General features: G+C 42.2%; 1 protein-coding gene across 1 annotated transcript in view; it reads right to left on the bottom strand.

The window, feature by feature from the left end:
* Positions 1-1,148: 1,148 nt before the first annotated feature.
* The window catches only part of mapk1 (mitogen-activated protein kinase 1), a 23,989-nt gene continuing 9,826 nt past the window's right edge, over positions 1,149-15,311 (bottom strand). Inside the window, exons 2-8 of the mRNA XM_060882854.1 lie at positions 10,770-10,952; positions 8,497-8,686; positions 8,262-8,378; positions 7,506-7,620; positions 4,100-4,231; positions 3,884-3,993; positions 1,149-3,787 (exon numbers count right to left, since the gene is read on the bottom strand). Coding sequence (XP_060738837.1) covers positions 3,671-3,787; positions 3,884-3,993; positions 4,100-4,231; positions 7,506-7,620; positions 8,262-8,378; positions 8,497-8,686; positions 10,770-10,952 — 964 coding nt within the window. The 3' untranslated portion in view covers positions 1,149-3,670. The remainder of the gene's footprint in view (positions 3,788-3,883; positions 3,994-4,099; positions 4,232-7,505; positions 7,621-8,261; positions 8,379-8,496; positions 8,687-10,769; positions 10,953-15,311) is intronic.

The following is a 15,311-nucleotide window of genomic DNA, read 5'->3' as shown; positions in this document are numbered from 1 at the left end:
GGTTTGTTAAATAAAACCACAACCGCCTTTGAGCAACATATCCGCGTTCCTCTGTCTCCCTCTGCCGAGATAATGCGGTAATGCAGGACAACACAAATCTCTGTAACCTCGAAGCGAGAACGTGTAACACCACGTTTTTAACTGCAGTGCAGATTTAGGACCATATTACAACTTTAGCTTTAATGCTATATTTTGCAACTGAGAAACAACCCACTGTTCCTAGTGATAATGCACACTGACTTAAGGATCCTGTACCATTCAGACTGCACTGATCATCAATATCAGCTGCTTAGAGCTGAACTGTTCTCTTTTTTCTATATGACCATGAGGTCTAGTCTAAAAACATCATTTATTGTTTTTAATTTTAGTGATTTATTATTATTATTATTATTATTATTATTATTATTATTATTATTGTTATTATTAACAATAATAATACTATTATTACTAGTAGTAAAACAATATTGATCACTGCATAAATCAAATTAAAAGAATAATTTTGAAAAGAAAAGCTTGGAATTGGATTTATTTTATTTATTTATTTTTTTGGAACTGTAAAGTTTACAATATCTTCGATAGTAATCTTTTTCTCTTAATCTTTCCCTCATGTCAGTCTGTCTAGAGTGCATTATTGAGACATTCCCTTAACACTGTATTGTGCAATATATAAAATAATTGATATTTCTTTACTCCTCTGATCTGTACATCAGGTTAAGTGAGTTATATTGGTGGAGATTTTCTAACACATCACTAATAAAGCTCAGCCATAAGCACGTAGGTTATTCTTTCACAATTGTACTTGTGCTACATAACCAGTACTGACTGTGTGTATATTAATCTACTCCAATGCTATGAAAGAGATTTTCTTCTTGGTTTCATCTTTTATTTCATTTTCTATGACTCACCTGTGTTACCAGACAGCAGCTTGTTGTTGAACTTGAAGCTCATTTCTAATCTGCCAGTGTTGTTTCCATCTGTCGCCAAGGGCAACAGGCTCCCATGGCAACAAGGCCTTAACGAGCAAATTAGCTTATAGGGACATTGTATGACATCATGCACCTTTATTCTGGAGCGGGAGACAAATACAGCTTTAGGAAGAAGACCTCAGGTCATGTGACGTGAAATAATGAAGTCACAACAAGGCGAAATAGGATACAGTGTTTATTCTGGTGTGTTCAGGTTACATGACTTGGCAGATGCTAAATTACCTGATAATAGTAGTAATTAAAAAAAAAAGTTTGTCTGTCAGCAAAGACAAACCTGTAATCTGTAATGACTTGTTTTCATCAAGGTGCAATAGATTTTAATATTCAATTCTAATGTTTCCCCGAACGATTACATCAACACCCCCCCAGTGAAGGCGAGAGCTGAGGGAGAGGCAGAGAAACATTAATCCTGTAAGTGAAATCCACAACAAAAGTCTTCCGTCGTTTAGAACATTACTTACAGAAGAGTTTAATACATGGATACAATTCTGTAACAAGATTAATAACCACTAGAAACATGACATTCAGTTTACAATAAAAAAGAAAAAACAAAAAAACCAAAACTGCACAAAACATAAAAAAAAAAAAAAAAAAAAACCCTCAAGAAATCCCCCCAAAAAACAGAGAGCGACGGATCAACTCGAGGAGGGAATAAAAGCCTTGTTTTAATTAATTAATTACGTCATTAATTAATACCTTTCCAAACTCAATCACAAAAATCACAAAAGCTCTGGATTTAAAATGACAAATCAGAGTTAAGAGATTATTTGTTGATTTTTTTTTTTATTTGCTTTATATTTTTTTTTTTTTTTTTTTAAATATATGTATTCAAGAATAGGTATACCGCAAAAAAAGAAAGAAAGAAAGAAAGAAAGAAAGAAAGAAAGAAAAAAAATCACAACTGATCCCCGACGAAACGAAACTGCACGATAATAAACCGTTATTTATAATGAGTAAAGGCACACAGAACAGACAGGCTGCACATGGACTTGGCTGAAGCTATCTTACAGGGTTTTGCAGTGCTTTTCAGGAACTGAAAAGAAAGAAAGAAAGAAAGAAAGAAAGACCAAAGACAGCCCGTTTTCTCTGCTCCAAGAACGAACAACGTCCTCTTTAGCACCCGACACTGGGTCAAGCCACGAGTACAAAGTGAACCAAAAGAGCAGTGTGTTTCTCATTCTATATTGGTGTCTGCTTGTAGGTTTTTAATGGATAAGTGCTCGTTTGCTCTTTAAGGTCCACGCCGTTAGCTCTGCGGCGAAGCAGACTGACTGATTTAAAGCGAGAAAGCGCTGCTTTTGTTTGGCGCAGAGTAAAAACGTGAGGTTTCCTGTGTAGTGAACATGGCATGGCGTCTTTCTCCGTCTTCACCTGACTGAGCTTCTTAAAAATCTACTCTCTATTCTTAAAAGGTTGAAAAAAAATAAAATAAAATAAAGAACCAACGCAACCTAACAACAACGGAATAAGAAAAGATTGTGGGAATAGAGGATCAACAACAACCGAAAAAAAGACCTGAGAGTCCCGATGCGGAATCCCCAGCAGTGTGGCACCTCCATGTTCTTTGTATAGAAAGCTTTTTTTTTTTCCTTTTTTTTTTTTTTTTTTTTTAACAGTCATGCAAGGACACAGTCTTATTGAGAGAAGGCAAGAGAGACCAAGAGAAGGCAAAGACACACTGGAAAAGGAAAGCAAGAAGAGCTGTGAAGATATACGAGAGAAAAATACGACGAGGCACTGTACTTTTTAGCTCATGTTTCTGTAATAAGCTTTTCTTTCTGATATTAATGTGGCGAAATATAGCCACAAATTTCCCCTTGTGAATGTTTGACACCTCCCCCCATCCCCGATAGCCCTGTGCTTGCTTTGACATGATTCAGAGCTCATATTTCACACCTCTAAACTAAATGGACCAAAAAAAAGATGCCCAAAAACCTGCTTTTCTTTGGTGCTCGAGCTCGTTTTATGTATTTTTTCCAAACAGCGACCGATCTGGAACATTTGTGGAAGGTGTACGTTTTTCTAAATCTATAATACAATATTCCATTAAAAAATTATATCATTATTTAAGGGGCACGTGGCATATTAGGAACAGACGTTAATTAAAAGCCTTGCACATACAGCACCGTGGCAAACTGAGCTGTGTTGTTTTTTTGTTTTTTTTTCCCCCCCTCTTCTTCTTCTTCTTCCAAATTTGGCCTCACTTATAAATGGCTTTACGGATGCTTTACAGGAAAGCAGGAGTGAGACTGACAAGAAGCTCTTAAAAAAAAAAAAAAAACACAGTCATAATAATTAAGCACAGCAGTTACATGATCACAGGCTTTCTTTCCTTTTTTTTTTTTACTGAAGCATAAAAAGAGTTTCGTCTCTAGAAGTGAACCATTGACGATATTCTGGTCAGCCTGCACTCCGTATTTCACCTCACACACACTCACACACACAGTCCACACACCCTTTATTTGAACTCAAATCTCAGAGGAGAGGAGGATGAAGACTGAGAAGAAAGGAAAGGGAAAGAGAAGAGACGGAAATCTGGAGCGATTCCGATCTGGAGGAAAAAAAAAAAAAAAGGCAGGAGAAAATAAAGAGAGCGGAATAAGGTCATAATGATAACGATGAACTAAGAACTTAAGAATAGTATGCGAAGAGTGAAACGTGGAGACGTAGTACGTGTCGTTGGGTTATGGTCTGTAGCCTGGTTGGAAGCGTGCTGTTTCATCGAAGATCAGTGCCTTGAGGGTCTCTTTGGGCAAGTCGTCGAGTTCCATGTCAAATTTGAACGGAGCCTCGGCGACAGGCTGGTGGGGGGAAAAAAGAGGGTTAGGGATTAGACACTGGATTGGGTCACTGGTCACTTATTAAGACAGTGTCCTTGATATGTAGAGCTTCCTCACCTCATCAGTCGGGTCGTAGTACTGCTCCAGATAGGGGTGTGCCAGGGCCTGCTCCACCTCGATCCTCTTATGGGGGTTAAAGGTCAGCATCTTATCCAACAGATCCAAAGCTACATAATAGAAAACAGTGACATTGAAAATCCTGAATCGTTGTTGCGCTCCGGTTAAAATCGGTTGTTTATTACTGGACTGAAAACTTTGGAATCGAACCCTGACCTTTAGGGTCGGCGTTAGGGAAGAGGCGGTTCCAGGGCACTTTACAGCGCAGTGGCAGAGAGAGCAGGTAGTTTCTGGCCTTTATGTTGATGATGCAGTTCAGGTCTTCTTGTGAAGGAGAGCCAAGGATACCTGAGTGAGAGAGAGCGAGCGAGTGTGTGAGCGAGCGAGAGAGTGAGTGAGTGTGTGTGTGAGTGAATGTGTGTGTGTGAGAGAGTGTGTGAGTAAGTGAGTGTGAATGAAAGTGTGTGTGAGAGAGAGCGTGAGTAAGTGTGTGTGTGAGAGAGAGAGAGAGTGAGTGTGTGTGTGCGAGAGAGAGAGTGAGTGTGTGTGTGTGTGTGTGCGAGAGAGAGAGTGAGTAAGTGTGTGTGAGAGAGAGAGTGAGTAAGTGTGTGTGTGAGAGAGAGAGAGAGAGAGAGAGAGAGAGTGAGTGAGTGTGAGAGAGAGAGAGAGAGAGTGAGTAAGTGAGTGTGAGAGAGAGAGATAGAGAGAGTGAGTAAGGGTGTGTGAGAGTGAGTAAGTGTGTGAGAGAGAGAGAGAGAGGGAGAGAGAGTGAGTGAGTGAGTGTGAGAGAGAGAGAGAGAGAGAGAACAGGTCAAAAAGTATTAGACAGAAAACCCCCACTAGCTGATTAGTGGTGAGAAAAAAATAAGGAGAGGAGAGGAGAGATAAGGAGGCGAGGAGAGGTCAGGGGAGGTGAGGAGAGGTCAGGGGAGGTGAGGAGAGGTCAGGGGAGGCGAGGAGAGGTCAGGGGAGGTGAGGAGAGGTCAGGGGAGGTGAGGAGAGGAGAGCTGGGCTGAACTATCCTTAATTGCATCAGTTGATTGACAGCTCAGGAAACAAAAATGTTGAATAAATTACTAGCTGCTTCTGCATCCTGCTTCCTGAGAATCAGTTTTTGTTGCATAACAGCTGAGCACTTCCTGGTAACACAGGATAAACCTTCTGTGTATAAAGATACCATCGCCATCCAATAATGTCGCTTCGTCTCATGACAGCTGGAGCCAAAAATACGTGTGTGAGCTCCCACTTATCTGCTGAGAGCACAGCGACGTGAGCAGGTCGTGTCCCTCACTGCTCTGTGCTGGACTCTTCAAGCTGTCCAACATAAACTCACTCAGTTCTTATAGTCATCATGATGAAGGGTTTAACACCTCACACAGGGCTGCAACTACACACTTACAGCACAAATACACTTCACCTTCAGAAGGTGTACATGTGCTGCATTGTTCACACCCCCACACACTCACTCTCTCTCTCTCACACACACACACTCTCTCTCTCTCTCTCTCTCTCTCTTTTACACACGCAGTCTGTCTCTCTCACTTTTACACACACAATCACACACTCTCTCTCTCTCTCTTTTACACACGCAGTCTGTCTCTCTCACTTTTACACACACAATCACACTCTCTCTCTCACTTTTACACACGCAGTCTGTCTCTCTCACTTTTACACACACAATCACACACTCTCTCTCTCTTTTACACACGCAATCTGTCTCTCTCTCACTTTTACACACAATCACACACTCTCTCTTTTACACACACAATCACACACACACACACACACACACTCTTTTACACAATCACACACACACACTCTCTTTAACACAATCACACACACACACACTCTCTTTTACACAATCACACACACACACACACACACTCTTTTACACAATCACACACACACACACACACTCTTTTACACAATCACACACACACACACTCTTTTACACAATCACACACACACACACTCTTTTACACAATCACACACACACACACTCTTTTACACAATCACACACACACACACTCTTTTACACAATCACACACACTCTTTTACACAATCACACACACTCTTTTACACAATCACACACACTCTTTTACACAATCACACACACTCTTTTACACAATCACACACACTCTTTTACACAATCACACACACACACACTCTTTTACACAATCACACACACACACACACTCTTTTACACAATCACACACACACTCTTTTACACAATCACACACACACTCTTTTACACAATCACACACACACACACTCTTTTACACAATCACATACACACTCTTTTACACAATCAATCACATACACACACACAATCACACACACTCAATCACACACACACACACACTCACACACACTCACACACACACACAATCACACACACACACAATCACACACACACACAATCACACACACAATCACACACACACACACACAATCACACACACACACAATCACACACACACACACTCACACACACACACTCTCACACACACACACACACAATCACACACACAATCACACACACACACACAATCACACACACACACACACACACAATCACACACACACACACAATCACACACACACACACACAATCACACACACACACACACAATCACACACACACACAATCACACACACACACACACAATCACACACACACACACAATCACACACACACACACAATCACACACACACAATCACACACACACACAATCACACACACACACAGCTTCTAGGTCATCAGTTAACATTATTACATTCAACCGTTAATCATTCCAATGATGATCTTTTAATCTGCAGTATTCATCATCTAAACACCCCCAGGAGAGCTCGCCTTATACATAATTAAACCTGACTGGAAAACATCGGCTGCTAGGCGTAGTGTAAGTGTGCTCAGAGCAAACACCAGAGAGGAATTCATCAAAACAGAACTTCTGAAGTAGCTTTCTTGCACCACTATTACTCACCCTGAGCCTACTTAGGAATGAAAAGAAGATTGCAGCGCAATATGTAGAAGGATAAAACTCCAGTACGATGAGGCTTTAAACATTTCTCATCTCAGAGCACAGCCGTAGAAATCTCAGACAGTCCATCAGCTAGAACGGCGAACGAGAGCGACCTGATACGGCTCCCTATCTTTACAGAAAGTGTCATTTCAGCCTTTTTTTCAGCTGATAGTCATCGAGTGCTGAGCCGGCTCTTAATGTGCAGATTTGATCAGAGATGTCAGCTGTATGCAGAGCTGCACTGCATTCATCCTTTTTAACTAAATGTTTCAAGAGCCCTGAGCTCATGGTTCACTTCCTTGTTGGTGGGAAACGTTCACAATGTGAAGTTCTCATATTCCACCACAATTTGATTTGGGAACGAATCAGAATTAAAAACACACAGACAGACAGAAACAAAGAAACAGACAGACAAAGAGACACACGCGTGCACGGGGATGGGAACGGGCACGGGGGGGACGGACACGGGGGGCGGGGGGGATGGGGGGATCACGGGCACACTGCAGTGGAGGCAAAATGGACACCTGCATTTATTGAAGCCTGAGAACAGATCTCACCAACATAAGCATTTAAGCATTTGATAAGAAATACACACCTAAAATATGATTGAGCTGGTCCAGGTAGTGCTTGCCAGGAAATATGGGTCTGTTGGAAAGCATTTCAGCCAGAATGCATCCCACGGACCAGATATCAATGGACTTGGTATAACCCTGCAAGTACAACAGAATAAATACCCACAGTCTCAGTATTCTTAAATCTGATTGGTCTTTCTGGAAGTAATTCCAAGCACAAGAAAATGTTAGTGTTCGTCGTTTGAGACGATACGACCCTTTTAGTGCAAGTGCATAGTGTGTAGTACGTCATGTGAGACAAAGCTCTGGGTTTTTGTTTTGTGGTTTATTTGCCTAAAATAAATTTTTATTTTTATTTTTTTGCATTTTACTTGGTAAAGATCTGCAATGTTCTCTTGTTACCTTTAGAGAATTCGAGTCACTGCCTTTCTATAGCTGCTGTAAGGCAAGTGGTAACTTGTTTCAGCTATACTATAAACATAAAAAAAAGTACATGCAATTCTTTGATAATTAAAAAAACGAATGTCTGCCTGAACGCATATCTGTTTAAAAACTTTGCAGAACAAGTTTTTCCAACTATAACTCAGACGTCATGTAGTCAGGAAGGAAAAGACTAATTCGCAGGTTATTATGACAACGTCCGTCCTTCACAGATCTGTCTTAATCTCCAGGAAATAAGTTTAAGCAAAAACAAGCTTATTACTGATACTTTAAATAATTTTTGATAGATTAGATTATCGTTGCGATTGCTGCGGAAAATCCTTATTAAAGCATCTTGCCTTTGAGTTGAGCATGATCTCCGGGGCTCGGTACCAGCGCGTGGCTACGTACTCAGTCAGGAACCCGGTGTGATCGTGGTCCGGGTCGGCTACTCGCGCGAGCCCAAAATCGCAGATCTGGAAACACAAGGTGAATAACAACAGGTTATAAAAACATTCTTGGATGGCGAATATAATTACTGATTATCAATTACACAAAAACAGCATTAATGAATAAGCTTATTAAGATGCATGCCTTGAGATCACAGGTGGTGTTGAGCAGCAGGTTGGAGGGCTTCAGGTCTCTGTGGAGTACGTTGGCTGAGTGAATGTACTTCAGGCCACGCAGGATCTGATACAGGAAGTAGCAGATGTGATCATTGCTAAGGTGCTGCGTCTTCAGCAGCTTGTACAGATCGGTCTCCATCAGGTCCTGCACGATGTAGCTGGAGATTGCTCAAGTCAAGGATGTGGTGTTTAGAGAAACGTCTAGGCTGAATTATTCCCCCCCAGGCCTGTGGCTGAGTGTTTGGATAAACCTGAACGTTATTTAGATCAGAAAAACGATCTGTTTCCACTGCCGGGGGTTGGATAGTGTGTATGGTTTAAAGAACATCTTGTACCGTGTGGTGCTTGTGCTTTCCTGTAGACAAGCAATGAAATGCAGTGTGTCCAACGTGAGCAAAGGGACGTCTCGGGTTAAGCCTAGTGTGGTTTTATAGCATTGTCATAAGGACAGGAAGAAAGAAAGATTATTAATGAGTCCACCTTTGTGGTGCGTGTGCTTGCATAGAGCATTGCATAAGTATCTGGTATAAATCCTGTGGTAAAGTTTCACAAGCAAAAAAACAAAAACAAAGCAAAAGTGCAAAGCTGCAGGAAGTCAAGTCTTGTGTACATCACTGCTGTTAAAATGCCAATTGAAGCATCGGTCACATACAGATTATTCATTCATTCATCTTCAAACGCTTATCCGAACTACCTCGGGTCACGGGGAGCCTGTGCCTATCTCAGGCGTCATCGGGCATCAAGGCAGGATACACCCTGGACGGAGTGCCAACCCATCGCAGGGCACACACACACTCATTCACTCACGCAATCACACACTAGGGACAATTTTCCAGAGATGCCAATCAACCTACCATGCATGTCTTTGGACCGGGGGAGGAAACCGGAGTACCCGGAGGAAACCCCCGAGGCACAGGGAGAACATACAAACTCCACACACACACAAGGTGGAGGCGGGAATCGAACCCCGACCCTGGAGGTGTGAGGCGAACGTGCTAACCACTAAGCCACCGTGCCCCCTTCATACAGATTATATTCCTTAAAAAAAAAAAAAAAAAAAAAAAAAAAAAAAAATAGTGAAATGGTGTCTTAATGGTTTGGGTTCTGAGCCAAGCATGAGAACATCCCACTGTTGGGTTCTCGACCCTAAACTGTTTAGGTCTTTGCTCAGACTCCACTGTAAAAAGCAATTCTTTCCACTTGTGTAAAAAATAATAACAAGCTACCAAGTATGAGCAGATTGAAAGTTATAGTAATAGACCAGACAATTACATTCAACAAGCAGACAAAGAAAGCAAATCCTTCTTCCTAGTGATTACGCAATCACGACCATTATCGACTCCTCACCAACGCAAACCGAAAGTTTTTTTTTTTCTCGTTCATAACGGCATCGATCGGGATGTAACCTTGATTTAAAAAAAGTACACAACCCACAAACGCAGCCTTCTGTAAATCTACTTTTCAGGACGGAAAATGACAACCCTTTAAAAATAAATAAATAAATAAAAATCTCTCACAAAGCACATTTCAAGGCAGAGCTTCCAACAAGCCGTGCCATTTCAGCTGCCATCCCACACACTGCGAATGTGTGCATGCAGCCAAAAACCCCTCCGCTGAAGAGGAGGAGGATCTCTTAGTGGTGTTTGAAGCCGTTTCTTCCTGAGCACGATGCACGAGAGGGACTGAGTGTACAGAACAGAAGAGGCGCATCCTTTTCTACAGGAACACTTGCGCTGCCAGTGAGCCACTGAACACCTACTGACTATTGATTTCTGCGCCAAAATTAACTCTTTACTACGGGGCCCGCTGCCTACTCATCTACTATGTTGCGTAAAGGAGAAGAAAAAAAAAAATAGAGCTTCGGCGCCAAAAATTATGACTCGGCAGCTGAACCTTAGGCTTTCAGACTTTAAATGAAACCGCCGGGACCGTCTGAGCGGACGGCGTTTTATTGACGGTTCGAAATCTGATTAGGGAGTCAGAGAGTCCGAGCCGGGCTACTCGCAGAAGGTCAGCCTATATGATCTGTCTATGGGATTAAGTCAACCTTCAGATGCTTTTTTGAGAGGAACAAAATGGGCAAGGTTGTGGCTCAGTTACAAGTGTTGACACAGAGTAGTATGATGCAGACTGGTGTGTGTGTGTGTGTGTGTGTGTGTGTGTGTGTGTTCGTTCTACTGAACAGATTTCATTATGAATTTCACGTCCTCCCAGACAGGTCAAACGGCACGAAAAGGATACACGTCTTTCATATGGTCGATGGAGGGCGCGCGGATGATGTCGTTGATGCCGATGATGTTCTCGTGTTTGAAGCGCAGCAGGATCTTTATCTCACGGAGAGTGCGCTGGCAGTACGTCTGGTGCTCGAATGGGCTGATCTTCTTTATGGCCACGCGCACTTTATTATCCCGATCGTAAGCAGAGCTACAAAACAAATAAATAAATACAATTTTATAAGCAATGGCCAATATTCCACAATCGATAAGAGGTCATATTTAAAAAAAAAAAAAAAAAAAAAAAAAAAAAAACACTTCTATATTAATATAATCCTTTCAGAAAGAGTTGCATGAATAACAGGGCAGACAGATGTTTCACTATTTATTTACAATATGTACATATTTAAAGACAAAAATGAAATCCATGCATTCTGTTATAAGTTGTAAAACACAGAAGGTAAAATATCTGTGACAAAACTCCATTATTTCATATTCAGTTTTGTTTATTTACACATAGTAAAAACTTCAGTGTCATGGTGAGATCAGCCATTCGTTCGGTAGCAGATTGAAGCATGAAATAACGGATATGTGGCAAGAGGGTCATTTTTTCCCATGACAAACAAAATAGAGAGCGAAACGGGATGCAAGAGACATCAGTGACCGTGCCATGGTTATAGAGCCGGACGTTCCTAATAAAGCGGTCGTTCTGTACTAAATAGAGAAGATAAAATATTTTAGTTCAAAAATTTTTTTGAATGCAACTTTTGAATTCAACAACTGGACTGGTTCAAAGGTGGACCAAGATTTCTCCGTTCTGTATATATAGTGAGATGGGTGCAATTACAAGGAGAAGCTCGAGAACGAGGACGAGAAGAAGGAGGAGAAGGGGAAGAAGGGGAAAAAGGAGAAGGCGGAAAAGGGGAAGGATAAAGACAAGAAGGAGGAGACGAAGAAGGAGGAAGGAGGAGAAGAAGAAGAGGATGAAGGAGGAGATGAAGAGGAAAAAGGAGCAGAGGAAGAAGTAAAAGGAGGAGGAGGAGAACGCGGACAAGGGGAAGGAAAAGGACAAGAAGAATGAGAAGGAGAGAAGGAGGAGTAGGGGTAGAAGGAGAGAAGGAGGAGAAGGGGTAGAAGGAGAGAAGGAGGAGAAGGGGTAGAAGGAGAAGCAGAAGAAAAAGAAGGATGATGAGAAGTAGAGGAAGAAGAGAAATTATATGATCCACTGAATAAAAGGACTGCAAACAGCTTGTCAGTAAATCAGAGGAATATATATACTGCCTTGTATACGAAGCCCACAAAGGATCAGGTAAAGCTCATGGTCTGTTCCACACAACAGACTTCAGCGCAGTGTAAAGGCTTGGAAGTGTGTTGCCATAGTGACTCTTTGAAAGTGACGGTATGCTAGAACAGAGGCACACACACACACACACACACAAACACACATTATAGCTGACCTTCAGATCCATCTCCTCTTTCAACGCTCGCTGCGTTTCTCTCACTCCGGGTAACCGAGCTCTCATTCTACTCCAAATCTCAACTGAGTAACAAAGTCCATTGTGCTGTCTCCAATTCTCCAAATCAAGCACAAATCACTAATATGAAGTTGAGAGAAACGGTAGACAGTACTCGGTGTCCGCATGGGCGCTTACATTAACACCGCAGCCTGAACTACTGAGTGTGGGACCAGAAAAATGTTCAGAAGTAGTCGGGTTCGAATCCTGATCCCTATCCAATCACGTGTCTCTGAAACTATAGAAAGATGTACAGGTTGCTTTCATTTTTTTCAGAGAAAGCAAACTGTGGCGGGGGCGGGCAGGATGATAAAAACTACTCAGGATATTATGGACCACCAGAAGTACCGACATTGGCAACAAGAAAATACCTGTAGACTCAGAAGACTAAAAATTCACCAAAATCTTAATTGCACCCAAGGGAAAATGCCTCCTTCACATCTCATGTTATTTCCTCTTCAGTGCTATAAACTTTTCCGCCAAGTAACTTGCACTATAATGGTTCCAGTAAAGGACAATTTTGTCCAAGAGTCTCACCACTGTTGCAGCACGACAATGCCCCCGTGCACAAAGCCAGCTCCATGAAGATATGGTGTGAAGAAGAACTGCACAGAGCCCTGACTCTGACTCAACCCCACTGAACACCTTTGGGATGAACTGGAAGGTTCTGATTATGTCCTTTTTGTCTGACATAAGTTCAGTGCCTGACCTCACTAACACACCTGTGGCTGAATGGAGAAATCCTTACGACCAACGGAAAACCTTCCTAGAAGAATGGAGCTTATTATACAAGCAAAGGAGGAGAAATCTGGAACGGGATGTAAACGTGTAAGACGTGTTTGGTTCTATAAGCCAAAGATCTAGGCTAATTTTTTGTTGTAACATGAACAAAGCTCAGGCAATCGTGTGCTTCAAGAGCCGATATTTCATTCCCGGTAAACAGAAGAAATGTGTGCTGTTACTGTACGTGTTCGACAATGTTCCTAACTCGACAGACTAACCCCGTTCGGATCCGTGCTAAAAAAAGAAACGCTTATTGCGTCTTTAAACCTGGCTGTAATTGTGAGCTGCCAGGAGGGTGATGTAGTGAGTTACTGCAGGGAGTGGACAGTATGGGGATGGGCTAGCAATTAGCTTAGCGATTATACATGCTACTGCAGTCAACACCCGTGTGTGCATGCACACAAACACGCAGGAATGAAGAGTGAAGGAAGAGCAAGCGAGAGAGACGCTGTAGAAGCAAAAACATCAAGAGAGAGAGAGAGAGAGAGAGAGAGAGAGAGAGAGAGCGAGAGAGAGGAACATAGAAAAACGAGTCAGCCGGATTGAAGAGAGCAAGATAAAAAAGGGAGAGAAAGAGAGATATGGTTTCCATGGAGACGGACAGGCAAGACTTTGCAGAGAGGAGTTATGCAACAGAATGTTGCCATGGAGACACAAAAAAGGAGGGCGGCAACAGAGTGTTTTTACACCAAGCTCACTTTGGTCTTTGCTTCTTTGGTCTGAGAAACAACGGAAGGCAGATGAAATGGGAAATGAGAGATAAATGCTGACAATAATAACAACAACAGCTTCTATAAATAAAGAAGCTTAAATATAAGAAATGATCTGGTGTGAGTTTGGGAAACACAAGGGTTTCTAGGGAAAAGGCTGCAATTTTTTACAGTCTGTAAACAACCAGATGATCTACGGGCTCTGAGTGTGTGTGTGTGTGTGTGTGTGTGTGTGTGGCGGTAAAAGAGGAGTCCAGTCTTCAACTCAACCTCATTACCCCATGCTCTTTCCAGGGCATTGAATGAATTTTACGATAACGTTGTAATAACATTAAGGAACGTTATCTCAGGTGGGTGTGGCCTGGCAGGCGTCCTATAGCGCCACTCATGGAAAGTGCAAAAGCGGAAGAAAAGCAGATAGGAAGTCGTTTCGAGCATATTTTTAAGTACACCGTGCTCACAGAGAGCAGCAAGTTAGGGCAAGTGTTCAGTTTGTGCATGCTTCATCTCCTCTAGATCTACACAGCCAAATGCAACAGCATAGAGGCATCATGGTTAGCACTTCAGGATTAAAATGAGCTGTCCCGTCCTCACGTTTACCTGCCTGCCATCACATCGACGGCACCTTGGAGACGACAGGCTTATTAAGCAGCCGGTGACCTTTCACGGTGAGAGGCGTAAACATCCAGCTACGGCTGAAGCTTGTAATTACATCGTCAGGGTCCAGACCAGGTTGTCTGCTTATTCCTGTTTCTTTCACAGCTTTCAGTAAAACCTTACACACCATGACCACAAGTGAACTGTAACAAAGTGGCGTACATGCGTTTTAGAGGTTCGGGGAAATCAGGCAGATGTCTTTAGCAAAACATGTGAAAGAGAGATGTAAACAAAGATACTAGTACTTTTTTTGCCACTTTTCTGTAGAATCCCAAAACCCCACTATCCAGCTTAGCTTTCGTAAGCCGATGTGATTATTGCACTCTCCTTAAACCTGAAATGGTGGAAATCCTCCTTTTTCTGTGAGCAGGGTTCAAGACCAGAGGTTCTAGCTAATGTTAAAAAGCTAATCATGAAACATAAGCAGTGGTTTAAACTTCTTGTTTTTCCCCCAACATTTAGATTTCTGAATATCAGACACCTTTGAAAAAGGCATTTAATGCACCTGCTGCTCTTTGGCTGAGAAATGGCAGCTCTGTGTAACAAACCTAAAGAACAAACCTGGTGCTTGCTGAAAGAAATGGTTTGAAGAGGACAGACACATGCATACAACAGAATAATACAGCTTTCTCTCACTTTGCTCGCTCGTTCTCTTCATCCTGACACACTACGTCCAGCCAGATTGAATGGCGGCATGCTAACGTCATTGGCAGGAATGTTACCATGACGACTGGCACCATAGCAGTGCCTGGCATGGAGTCGGAGTCTTGGCAATAGCCACTGAGCAAGCCCCCTACAAGCACTGTGTGTGTGTGTGCACGCGTGTGTGAGCGAGAGTGTAAGAGAGAGTATGTAGAGGTTGTATATTTGTGAGTGCAGCAAACATGTCTAGGTCAGAAACATAAA

Source organism: Tachysurus vachellii, chromosome 12 (assembly GCF_030014155.1).
Source record: "Tachysurus vachellii isolate PV-2020 chromosome 12, HZAU_Pvac_v1, whole genome shotgun sequence".
NCBI classification, from domain to species: Eukaryota; Metazoa; Chordata; class Actinopteri; order Siluriformes; family Bagridae; genus Tachysurus; species Tachysurus vachellii.
The sequence above is the reverse complement of the archived record's forward strand: the minus strand, read 5'-3'. Positions and strand labels throughout refer to the sequence as shown.